Source organism: Falco naumanni, chromosome 6, assembly GCF_017639655.2.
Source record: "Falco naumanni isolate bFalNau1 chromosome 6, bFalNau1.pat, whole genome shotgun sequence".
Taxonomy (NCBI): Eukaryota; Metazoa; Chordata; class Aves; order Falconiformes; family Falconidae; genus Falco; species Falco naumanni.
The window spans coordinates 90,110,621-90,124,164 of NC_054059.1; the positions used below are offsets into that span (position 1 = coordinate 90,110,621).

Here is a 13,544-nt window from a genome sequence, read left to right on the forward strand (position 1 = left end):
AAAAAACCAACCACAAACCCTGGCAAAATGATTTCATGTTTCATCAGCACTCTGAAAAGGATGCAGCTAAAATCACTGTCCTTTGGGAACAGAAAAATATACAGGGTTGTCGGTTTTTTTTAATGAGGCTTGTTTCCCTGCTAGAGGCTGTGTAAGGGTCTCACATACTTTCATTGAATGTTTCTGTAAATATGTCCCAAATCATCAATTCAGCTTCATATTCAGGCAACAGGTATCATAAGCACGTCAGTGTACGACTGCAAAACAGGGCAAGTTGGGAGCGACGGCTAACAGCATGGCCGAGCTGCCAGTGCCAGCAACGAGCACAGAACCTTGAAACTGGGGGTATCTGAATTTAAGCAGATCGTGCCCCCATTAATTTGGCCCTCCTCTTCCTACACAACAGCCAACAGTATCAGCTCGAATGGAAACCCTTTTTCTACCTGTCATCCAGCCAGAAAAACAACCACCACCACAATAACAAAACTCCCCGAGAGCAGTCCCTGAAGAAAAAAACCCCAACCATCAATCAGTCTGGGGACTCGAAGTGATGTGCCATATATTGCCTTTCATCAACTGTAATGAACTGAAAATAGTATGGAAACTTCCCTAATGTCAGCATGCATAATTGTTAACAATTGTTATTAGAAGATGAAAAGAAATGCTGTGTCAGGCTGAAATATCCCAAGAGTTCACGTGTATCATCTGCATATATAATGTGAACTTACTGTGCCAGACCTTTTCAGCTCTGCAAAAGTACAACCAGGCTAAAAATAACTCTGGCTTGTAAAAAGTTCCGTGTTTTGGTGTAGATACGATAGCGGTACAAAATAACTACTCAGCTCTAGATTGCTTCAGCAAAAACGACCAACGTGTTTAGATAAATTGTGGAGAGCCACAAACGACCACCATCAAAGGCTGTGTTGTGTCTTCAGACAAAAAAAATTCAGGTTAAAACTTGTTCTTCCTGCTTCTGTCCCGCAGCTGTCCATCAAAACCAGCTTTCTCCCTGCGGTCTATCAAATATTTCCCTCACAAATCAATTTTACACATGATCAGCCCATACCCCTACTGAGCTGAACCTCCCCGTTAATTAAGTGAAGAAATTACCATATATATTATATTAATGCAAACATCATTCAGCTAGTAATTCACGGCTGATCTGGATAATGGAAAGGTTGAACACCCATTAACCCAAGCCAACAAAATGGGTTGGCTGAGAAATTCTAGCAGGTCTCATGTGACTCTTCCCTCTAACTGCAGCTCTGCGGTATCTGCTATTGTAATAATTAAAATCCTCCCGGTAGATCAATACTGGAATCTCTTTATGGGAAGTGCCCTGATGGAAATGTCTCAGGGAAGCTGGGGCTGTGGAACTCTGAAAAATTCATTTTTTTTATCTGACAATTATCACCACACTGCAGACTAATTCAACAGTGCACCCCTCTCACTCTGCTTTGAATGCACTGGAGATTGACATCTAAAAAAACCTAACATCTCATTTTAACAAATAAAGGCACTATTTCCACATACAGTTTGGAATTATCAGCAATCATGAAACCAGACAAAAAATTAATATACATTAAGCACTTCATCTTCTGATGGCTTCCTCTGAGTCTCAGTTATCGCAGCCTTCTCCTCATTTCCTCTCTTTGTATCTTCCTGTATTGATCTCTGCCTTTTCATCTCTTGAAAAAAGGGGAAAGACATGTAAAATTATTATAAAGCTTGATATTTATGTATTGAAATGTGGACTTAACATTATCGGGTTTTCATATATTTATTGTTAAATATTATTAAATCACAAGATGGGAAAACAGGTTTTATATTTTCGCCTACCTGGTCTGCTCTCCACGTATTGACTGAAAGACTGGAGCTGAGTTTTTCTGACGGTAGAGTCCTTGCTGAACACAACGGGATTTCTAAACCGTTCTGCTGCTATTTGTAATCGCTCAGCACGGTGTTCCTCTGTTCCATTCTGCCAGGAAAAAAACCAGACACACAACGGTTTCTTTTGTTTACAAACGGGAGGACAGGAATGCAAAAGGTACGTTTCAGTGAGGGGATAGGACACAGCTTTTGCAGAGAGGATTTCGCAACTCGGGCTGCAGTTTATATAGGATGAAAGTATCAGCTGGGGAAAAAAAAGGAGAAGAGTGATTAACTTTTCCCTTTTTTTTTTTCCTTTTTTTTTTTCCCTCCTCCTTTTTGTTTTAATGCGTGGTGGCAACGACTGGCTTTTTGCTATGTGGGCACCCTCCTGCAGGACTCCCTCTACTTACTTAACAGCCAGCCCCATTAATTGTGGCCGGCATTTGCCAGCGATGCCGGTTTTAAAGGCAAAATCACTCCTTTGCAACTTTGATTTGCCAAGCGCCGCGTCTGCTGCTGCCAAGTAGCGGCGTCTCTACCCCTGAACACGACCCGTATCGTTTTAAAAGCACACTGCCTCCCGCCTGCCTCCCTGCCCAGCACAGAAATCTGGCGTTTTCCGTAGTCCCACAGACTTGTATGACAAGAAGAACTAGTTTCTAATTTTATGCCCATTGAGATAAACCACTAATGCTGGATGAAGGCTAAAAGGTAGGATTATAATACTACCCCACTGAACTGCATTTCATCAGCTATAACTTTCCAAAGCCAGATTTGTAAGTAAGCCCTTTACCGCTAAGGAAACTACAATTATCTTTTCCAGGGCTTCCTATGTTAATACTGGTAACAAATTCAAATGATTCTATCAACACAAAATATCCCAGAAGACTGAACCACCGCAGTGTGTGGAAGCTGCAGATACCGAGGTGCTGTGTACCAAACAAATATTTCATTTTATACCTAATCTTTTATTATTTTTATTAAGTGTTTTGAAAGTAAATAGGGAAAGGCTAAGATGCATGACTAATAGCTAAGCCTGCTGAATGCTGAAACTGGTTATCAAAAGCTACCAAGACTTTGCCCTTCCTCTGCATTGAGACAATCGGTAATGAGGGAGTTCTCCAATGGCCCATTCTCTAGCCTCAAGGAGGCCGGGGATACACAATCCCCAAGGGAAGGTAACAGTTTATCCTTTTCCACAAACACAGAATGCCTCATTTAGAAACGTGTAAACTGCATTTTATTAAAAAACAAATCCACCTCAATGCCAAGAGCTCCATGAGAACAGATGGACACCATATATTCCTTATAATGCCGCTTTCCAACTCTTCCTTAGAAAGGCACACACAGAGATAAACTGTTACGTTGCACCTTCTGTGGGAGCACCTTACGGGGGGGAAAAAAGAAAAATCCACTCCTTCACAGATGCTTTTCTACCATTTTCGTCAGGCTAGGTGACACCAAATCACCCTAAGAGGTGACCTGTGTGTCGTTGGTTGAATTAAGCTTAAAAAAGTATCACTCGTACCCTCAGATGACTTTCCAGCGGCACTGATCGGACGGTTATGATTCTGGTTAAATAAAAGGTGGTTTCCTGTTATTAGCGCAATAACCATCTGACAGCCTAAACCAGAGTCTTTACCAAAATAAACAAACATGACTAATTTTTTAGGCCTGGCAACATGCTAAAATATCAGTGTGATTAGCCAGTAAATCCCATTTTAAGAAACCTTTTTATGACTGGGGACTTCTGCCACTTTACAAATGTATTCCTCTAAGCCCACTAATTCAGTTAGCCTTTTCAATCCATTGTATTATTCTTGGGCCAGCTTCATTTTGCATTAAATCCACTGCAGAAAGCTAAATTGAACGCAAAAATCAGACTTGATCCAGGCTTCCTTTTGTTCAAAGATAGAGACCGAAAGTCCTCTGCTGCTGCCACACACTTTCATCACCAATTTATAGGAACCGACAGTGTAAGGGAAAAGCAATGAAAGTCATTGTTTTGGGACTTCAAAGCATCTCTGTATCTGGGGAAGGAAATCCTTTCAGTCAGCAGCGCTTTCCCCCCAGACTGCAGGTGGGTGAAAAGTTATACCCAACTGGAAGTGCCCCAGAGCCATAGGGATATTAATGACATACAGGGACTATTTAAAAAAAAAAATAATAGTAAGAACACAAGGGGTCTAATTAAGAAAACGAAATGGAAAATTGATTGGTGAGCGCTTTCTGCTGAAGTGGTGAACGCTGAGAACAGGCAAAATGACCACAGACACCGCATGTGTGTGCCTCTTTCTCAGAAGCGCTCGTTGACAAGCACTCAAGTAGGTACGCTTTTAAAGTGTACCACAGCTCGGTTTTGAGGGAGAAAACCCAGAGGGTCAGGCTTGGGAGGGCAGCGGATCGCTGCCAGCCCGGTCCCGCTCCCGCTCAGCCGGGGAGCGCCTGGCTGCCTGCCCCGCAGCAGGACGGAGCCCGCGCTGCGCCTCCGGTGTACCGACAGCCTGGGCAGCCAGGGTCGAGGGGCGCTTCTCCTGTCCGTTAGTGTTACGCCAATGACGACAAGCATCAAGATCAAAACAAAACTTAAAAAAAGAAAAAAAAAAAACCCAAACAAAAAAGAGAACGTGTTGATTAATCACCAGGAAAAAGCCCCAGTGCTTTGCAAACTACGCAACTGCACTGCCATGAAGGTTTCTGCGTTTCTCACTGTGAAGGGTATGATAAGAAATCATTTTCCTCCTCACAAAGTACAAACCCGAAATCAGAACACACAGGTAACTGAGACAAAAGCGTTAATCAAAACTTACCTTAATGTCTTGCTCTGAGCTATCAGTTACAGCTTTCTGAGCAGCACTGGAGAGTGAATTTGCCACCTGTGGCTGAGCTTCTAGGAGCTTCTTCAGCTTCAAATCCACCAACTTACTGTTTTGTTCTGCTAAATATGCAAATACCACATACAACAGAGTGAGATGCATTTAAATGCAGAGTTGCTACAACAATGTAGCAATTTAAAAGGTAGATTTAATTCACTTTTTACTTTTTTAGTTTGAAATGATAGCAAAATAGAAGGCAATCTTTTTTTTTTTTTTTTTCCAATTTGGACTGGCATACATTTGTGTAACGTGCAGAGATAATTCCTAAGTTTTCTCACAAAAAAAAAAAATAATCCATGTAGCACTTAAATGAAGAAGTAAACATGCTTGAAGAGAGTGGGTGAAAAACACAGAAAGTAGACAGTTTGCTCTAAGTTACTCCCATCCTATAAGTACCAACACTTTGGTATAAAAACACACTTAAAGAGCCATTAATTTTAAGATGACATATAACAATTTATCCCATATTCTACAGACTGATAGCCCCTTAAGTTTATGAACTACTAATTCATTATGAGGCTCCTTGGCACAGCTTCTCGATGTTAACATTTCAGTATCAAAAGAGACAGCTTTCTGGTAATATTTTACTATGATTTATAGAATATGTTAAAGCTGGGGGAGCTGTAAAATGCTTCGTAATGGCATCAAAGGGACAGATTCAAAGTCTGCCAAAGCCCCAAAATCTTTTTCATCAGTTTTAGCAACTTGGATCAGAGCCCAAAGAAATAAAAGCTGAGGATTTTACCTCCCAATAACATTCATTCTGTATGTCATCGTTGACTATAAGAATTTGTAACACACCTACACACACAGTTACCTACACGTACACACACAGTAAGGAGAAAGGTGTTAATAACAAACCGCAGCGCAGACCTACGGAGCTACCCTGGGTAGGAACGCGGGTAACGCTGGCGCAGAAGCCCCCAGACAGACTCTACATGCAGCACGACACAAGAAACGGCCCCTGTACTGGAGCGAATGCAGCATCACCTGCATGTACGATGCACGTACACCCGGGCCTCAGGTCAGGCGCAGCGGAAAGGGCACTGGGGATGTTTTCCTACAGGTGCAGCCCGAGCGCTCGCTGCGGGCTGGTGGCTGTAACTGGGCTGGGAAGTGGAGCCGTGACTGTTTTGCCGCCCAGCTCCTTCCAGGGTTTGGAGCACTCCAGTTCATATTAGCCAAAATGTTTTGGCACGCTGGCAGCCCAGCGCTGCCTGCCTCCCGTGGTGACGGGCTGGGTCGGGCTGTGACGAAGGACAGTTTCCCTTTCCTCGGGCACACCCAGCCAGGGTGTCCTGAATTGAGGCTCACATGTAAGTACATGCACATTCTCGTGGGTTTATACATAAACATCATGTAAGAACTATGACATAAGAGGTTCACATTTTATCAGACACATTCATAGCAGTGTACGGTAGCAGTGCTGACATACACAGACAGCTGCAATATTTGAAACCAACAACTGGCAGTAAAAAATTTTTTTTTTAAAGTTTTCTCTTCTTGAGAGAGATGGAAAGGACTAAGATTCAGCAGGGGACACATTAATTAAGGTGGTCAAAACCAATCCCAAATGTGAAATGCCCCTTTACAGTGTTGCGTTTAAGTGCCCCCAGGAGGTTCAGCCTGCCCTAGAACTTGCTATGAGTTGGCACAATTCCACCAAAATCTATGTACGCTGATTTCTATCGCAGCATTTGACTGCCTTCTGTATTATTGCCCATCCTCTTCCTTACTCCTCTGCACCTCTGTCTACCCAGCAGACTGAACTGCAAAATGATGTCCCCGTTTTTTTCCGGAATGTCCTCCCATGGTGGAGATGCAGCGTTGGGTAGTGGATGTGTATCCCTGGGAAGGTATCCCTCAGGAAAGAAGGCCCACCAACATAGGTGTTGGTAAGTCGCTGTGGCTGTGTGACAGGAATATTCATTTACTCATTTTCTATTTCCCCTAAAATGAACCAGTATTTATTGGAAAAGTATTTTGACAGAATTTTGCTCTAAATCAGCTTAATTCAAATGCTGGAAACACTAAATATGTTTTCTTACGTGTTTGGAAATCCTCAAAAAAAAAATAATTAAGGACATGACTCAAATCTTTTGCATTCAAAAAAGACTAGAAAGAAAGTGCTATATGCGCATCATTGTCGGTTTAATTTATAAAGAGCAAACACTAAGTGAAGTGGTCTGATTTAACATATGATGGGCTACGCACTTGGGTCCAGCTAGTACGGGCAGAACCAAGCCAGAGGATGCTGCCAGCAGTGCCCTCGTTCCCTCCTGTACTGCCTTTTCCCCCCATGCTGTCCTGTGTTTGCCACACTTCTCCGGGCTTGGGCTAACTTGTGGCAAGCAGAAATGCCCCGGCAGAGCAGCACAGCACAGGACAGAGCCCCCCGCGCCCCCCCCGGCTGCTGGGGACAGGCAGGCTCGGACAGGGAACGAGCTCCTTCGGCAGGTCCCTGCGAGCAGCTGAGCCCCTTCCTGATAGGCAGCGACCTCTGCGCCTTCGAAGATCTAGCTGCTTTTAAAATACACATCTCTTGTAAGATCCTCACATATTTATCATCATATTTATCACCTGATCCCCAGTTTTGCTTGATTATTTTTGAAAGGGGAAATACCACTACTATGACTTATTACCTGACCTGCACGCAATATGATTATGCGAGCATGTCTACAAGAATACGAACGCTTTTAAAATGTGTTATTAAAAAAACCCATTATCTGAACATTGTAAAGAAAATAGGACTAATTCTGTTCAGATTTGTAACTCTGTCTCCCCACCAGAGCAACAAAGTATAGATTCAAGAACTGGTCCTTGGGGAGGAGCGGAGGGATGCCCAGTCCACACGGACACGTAGACACGTTTGCTCCCCTTCCCTGAGCAGCTGGGCCGGGATGTCAGTGCAGAGAGTGGCAGCCAGACTCACCAACGTGACTGCTCACTCCTCTGCCCACCCTGCTTTGCTGTGGCAGTTCAGGCAAGGTGATTTCAGGTGGCTTTGCTTTACAAACCTGGCCAGGGGTCCCCTTCCCCATCAAACAAGCAAAAGACATTTAATTCTGCCATTGTTGGAAATGATGATTTTGTCGCCGATTTTAAATTTCAGCTGAACGTGAATGCAAAATACTCAAAAAGAATAAGCACTAGGGTTTAAAAGACCTGAGAAGGCACAAAGGAATAAAGCTATGACAGAGAGAAGCAGCACAAAAGTACTTATATGATGACGGAGTGTTAGTCATGCAAAATACACAAAATAGCCATTATTTAAATTACCCGTTGAATCAAGGTCATTTTCTAGGTTAGTAAGCTCATCTCCACCTCCAGTAACAGAGCATTCAGGAACTTCCTCGTTAGTATCTATCTCAATATTATCATCATCCTCATCCTCATCTGTAGGAACATACAGCGTTAAGGTTAGTATTTTCTTACATCCATGCACCACATCACTAAAAAAAAAAAGAATGCTTTAGAGAACAAGCTGAGTTATGATAAAAATGCAAATCATTAAATAAGTCTGGAAGGAGATTTCACTCTGTCCACTCATGGATTTATCTTTAAACCGATGCAATTCAATATACACACAGGGGGCTCTGCTGGAAACTCCTGCTACAATAAAGGTAGAGTCTGGCCTCAGCAGCAGCTCTTCTCTGCGCTGAATCTGGCTAATTCAGAAAAGCATATGTGCTTTTCCTTGTAACTCCAGTCAAAATAATTTCCCCGAGGCTCCCCGTTCCCTACAAAGCAGAACAGGCGCCGAGGCTGGCACACGGCAGGTCTGGATGGATCTGGCCAGCAGCGGGACCCGGTCTCCCGGCCAGGAAAGGCAGCGGCCCCGGCACCGAGCTCCCGGCTCGGGAGCCTTGCTGCTCCTTACTTCGCACAGCATCCCAGCGTGGGGATGGCTCTAGCTTGGCCGGGTGTCGGTGTCTCCCACCACTTCTGGTACAAGCAGGAAAGCCACCACCCAGGCCACCACCCAGGCCACCGCCGGCCTCGGGCGCAGCAGCAGCACGCTCTCAGGTTGCTGCTAGCTGCACCACTCTGAATCAGTGTTGTTTGTAAGCTCCATACATTTTGAATAAAATAATAATTATAATTATACTTTATATTTTTTATGGGATCTTTCTACCGAGTTTCTCAGAGCAGCTTATGAATATCACTTGTAAATGAGCCCCATAATGTTTTATGAAGTAGGCGATTATTATAATTACAATTATGATGATCATGTAGGTAAATTATGGCGCAGAAAGAGTAGGTAACCTGAGGAAGATCAAATAGCAAGTGCTGAATTGTGAAGCAGATCCCAGAAATAAAACCCTGACTCGCATTTTCAATACAAATATATAATGAAATTAACGTCCATAAAAGCTAGATTAGTACTTTCAAAGCATGTAGTTGCATTGTATTCACTCACTTTTAAGTCTCATATCAAATGCTATCTACACTTGTTCAGACTTATACGAGTATTTTTTTCCCTACATATGCATGCATGCGTGTAAAAATGACAAAAAGAGAAGGCTGGAGCGTGTCTGAAGAAAAAAAGACACATAGAGTCAACTAAAGGAACTTTAAAACACATCACAATAGGAAAAAATACTAATTAGCATGACAGGACCTCAGTACGTTCACAAGCCAGGTGAACAGAAAGGACCCCACGCACAGCACCAGGTCCCAGGAGCCTGGGGATGTTTGGTGCTGGGCCGGTGCCGATCAGCATCTGCCTCCGAACCATGCCAGACCTCGGCCCCAGACCTGAAGTTTGCACTCCAGACCCACACTGCTGACGTGAAGGTCCTAAATCGTTTCTTTTCTTTACCTCGTTATCTCCCCAGTCCCTGTAATTCCCACGTGAGGACCCTGTTGCTCTACGTGCCCACCAGACTTTTCCAACCAGCCGCTTCCGCAGCCCCTCCGTAACTGCCCACGGCTTTCGCAGACCTCTGCCCCCCGGGGTAAGGCTCCTGCCCTACACCCCCAGCCCCACGGCACCGGGGTCTGCACGCTGGTTGCTCCAGGCAGTGCGGAGGCAGGGGGGCAAAGGAGACGGGCACAGCGTGACCATCACGAAGCGGACTGAACGGATGGGGTAAGAAGCAGAGGAAGAAAAAACAGAGAACGGCAAAGCAGAAACAGCAACAACTCTCAAGTTTTGAATTTTCTTCAAAGCACTGCTACTTTTTCTAATTATGAGCCAGACTTCTCACATGATTTTAAATCCTTCCTGACGGTATCAGAGAAACTCAGTGGCACTCAGGCCACGGGACTCTCAAACGCACGCGGGAGCTGGCGGTGACAGCTGACATGGAAAGCACGACCGGGCTACAAGCAGCAAAGGGCCGTGGACGTTTGGAAGCGGTGGAAGAGAAAGAAAGAGGGACACCGCTACGGGGAGTGAAACCAAACCCCCGGCGAGCCTGGAGGCAGGCAATGACTTTCCAAAGCACCCAGAGAAGTCAGCCCGCAAGGTCAGCTCACGACTACCCGTCACCCAGCAGGATGCTGGATGTGTCAAAACAATCTAAACAAGATGATAGGGTTTAAGACTGCTGCATACTAAGGCAATGCCTATATTAGATTATTTGATTTTCTTTAATTTAATATAGTGCGATGAGATCAGAGGCACTGTCTTTGACACCACCATTTTAGGTAACAAAAGAGATGGGAATGTCGAAGACACCAGCTCCTAGTGTCAGATAATGACCTGACCTAGTATTTAATTTAAAGTTGGCAGGCTTTGACTGAATGTGACTGTAAGGACATTTACACTTTATTAATAAATAAATAAATAAATAAATATTTTTCAATTAAAAGCATTCATTTGAAGTGATTTCAGAAATTTTCAACTATCTTTCAAGATCTACAGATTCCTTCTTTTAAACTACTCTTAGGGTTTTTTTCCAGTCCAATGTTCTTCCAGTGTATTAAAAAGGGAAATGTGTTTAGGGAGCATGTTACAGCAAGATTTTGCAATTATAAAAGATAAAAGGAGCAACATGACGAAGAGATAACGTATCTTTTATGAAAAGAACAAATTACTAGTGTGAAAAACTTAAAACACTTGGTCTAGAACCAGGGCACGTATTCAGCAGAGTACTGAAGAACCACTTCCTTGGGCAGTATGCGAACATGGATCCTACAAAGACAGCAAAACTTTACTGTGCTGTGAAGAAACGAACAAAACTAAAGACAAAATGATTAAGTCAACAACTGAACAGCACTGACCATTACCCTGCACAGCCTGGATTGAAGTCCGGGCTGAAGAAATAAGAATCTTTAGGAACCAAATGGAAATGCCAGAATATTGATGGAAAAAAGATCCAGAGGCATTTTTTAGCTCATACATCTTACTATCCAGACTAAGCTCAGGCTCAATTTGTGGTTAAACTGATATTCTCTTGACTCAGTTTAAGCCCGTCCACATGTGAAGGAGGTGCAGCAGACTTTATCAGTTTCTAGATGAAATTAAAAAGGAACAATTTTCATAGAGAGGTGAAAGCACTGATGGAGGCTGGATCACGTTAGCGGCAGGAGTGTGTGCAAGCTGCCGCTGGAGCTGTAGGCACAGCACTTGCTCTTGAGGGAAGATGCCTCCAGCCTCCAGGGCCACCTGGGAAATCCTTCAAACCTGTGGATATTCAGATATTTAGTTTGTTTACTTTCAGGTAGAGAGTTCACTTTAAGGCTACAGGATGTGACAGGAGCATCTGAACAGTAGTAAAGGAAGCCAAGGTGGGGAATGGAAGAAATGTGGAGTTGAAATACTGGTTCAGTGTACACGAAATCAGATGTCAGGACAAGAAAGTACAGCAGTAACTGCCAACAGATAGAAATACTGCCTGTTAAAAACATTAAATAGGGGGCTTAACACTGTTTTATGAGTTGGAGACTAAGCACGATGAGTAAGCCTGAGCTACCATGTACGTTCCCTCCAAATCATTGCCTCAGAAGTAAAATCTGTAACGTACCCTGAAAACTTCAAGCACGCAAGTGCAATGCCATGCCAGCTGGCTCTCCTTGGCAAGTTTTGTAACTGCAGTACACCTTTCCAGCTTTTGTTATTAATTCCAAAATTTCTGAAGACTCTTTTTTCTCTTATAATACATTTGGATGCTGCTTCTCCTGTGTTTTTCCCTCCCTGCTCCTCTAACATCTCTTTCCTGCACCCTTCATGTGTTCATTCTCTTCTCCCCTTCCAGTTTTGCACAGTTTTGGTGCTTTTTTCACCAAAGCCTCTTCACACTACCCTTGTCTTACCCCCTGTCCTCTCCATTGTTTCCTCCCGTAGCTGCCTACTCACCACCTCTGGATCTGATCCGCATCCTCACAAAGACACTGTCTCAAAGAAAGGATGGAGATGTGCCAGAGAGCAAAGAAAACAGCCTACCCGAATCCCAAAAGGGTAGATTGGGTGTCCCACTGCACGGGGACAATACAGAGATAAGACGTCAATTCCTTTGTCCCGTCGCTGCTGGGAAGAGGGAGGATATTTGGATTCCTATCTTGATACTGTCCCTGGACCCATCTCAAGGCATCCGCTTATCAGCCTGAAGCTAGCAGGACATCTAATAAATTTGAAGCTGCCATCCCAAACCCTCTGGCAGTTGGCAGGAAGAAGTATTTTCTGTCTCACATGCCAAATAACCTATGAAAAAGACTGGATTTTGTAGCAAAGGATGCTGCTTATCCAGGAAAGTTTCAACTTGCCATAGGCATGAGTTTTTCAGACCATGATTAAATAAAGCCTTTTAACAGAGGATGTAGCACCATGCCAAAGCATGAAACTCTTAATGAGCATACAGAAACAAGGGGAGTTACCACGTCTTCACCTACAATTGCAAGCAAGAAGTCTGTCTTTAAAAATCCCCAAATCCCAAAGCTGAATTGTCACTTTTTTTCTGGAGTAAGTGACTTGAGAGAGGGGAAAATTATTTGGTACATTCCCTTTTTGCAAATTAAAATGTAGCAACCAATGCAGAAGAAAAGATTAATGCAGCATAATGGACAAGAGAGCTTGGAAGACATAAGATATTACCATAAGCTTGTCTTGGGTATTGTACTGGGAATACAGGACTATACACAGAAAAAACCTTCCACATGTGAATGCAGTCCGGGCAATATCCAGCATACAGTTGTAATAAGTTGTAATAAGGAGACTGTCTATTAGAACCTAATTTTTGGTGGAAATAAAAAAAAAAGAAAAATATTAAACTCAGAAATAATTGTAATTGATTTATAAAGTGTTGGTGCCGTTTCACAGAACTGGCTTCATTTTAGATGAATGAATTTCTTGAGTGGAGATCTAGTGTGGCACCTGACATTGCCAGTCGTGTGGTAGACGTATGTGGAAGATGTGCCATCAAGAAAGTTGTTTGAGAATAAGTAGAAAGAAGTGCTAAAAAAATGTACATTGACATAAAAAGAGCAAAGAGGAATAAAAGAAGACAGGGAATGAAATCTGGAAGTCCAAGAGAAGCTCAGAGAGCTTGGCTGAACTACTGTATGAATAAAGAAAAATCAAGGTAGGAAATGTAAACCAAGGAGATAACTCCAAGCACATTGAGAAGTAGAAAGCAGTGAAATTGTTATACTGGATAAAATCCAACAGGTATAGTGGTGACAACTTTATGACAGCTTGTTTGTAATTACTGATACTGTCTCCTCCTTTAGTAACACAAACTCTGAGTGCATATGCAATTTATACATACATATTTTTATTTTTTTTAAATATATATGCACCGTGCACCGTTACCTCTGAGGCTGTTTTATAAACTGAAGGAAGGGCAGGAAGAG

General features: G+C 43.2%; 1 protein-coding gene across 13 annotated transcripts in view; it reads right to left on the reverse strand.

Annotated features, from left to right (window-relative positions):
- EHBP1 (EH domain binding protein 1) overlaps positions 1–13,544 on the reverse strand; it is a 226,642-nt gene that overhangs the window by 37,932 nt on the left and 175,166 nt on the right. For 4 of the 13 annotated variants that reach the window (XM_040598120.1, XM_040598126.1, XM_040598121.1 and 1 more), the window contains 4 exons: positions 8,028–8,144; positions 4,683–4,810; positions 1,840–1,978; positions 1,582–1,688 (listed from right to left, as the gene is read on the reverse strand). In XM_040598120.1, coding sequence (XP_040454054.1) covers positions 1,582–1,688; positions 1,840–1,978; positions 4,683–4,810; positions 8,028–8,144 — 491 coding nt within the window. The remainder of the gene's footprint in view (positions 1–1,581; positions 1,689–1,839; positions 1,979–4,682; positions 4,811–8,027; positions 8,145–13,544) is intronic. The other 9 variants (XM_040598129.1, XM_040598125.1, XM_040598124.1 and 6 more) reach the window with 3 other exon arrangements.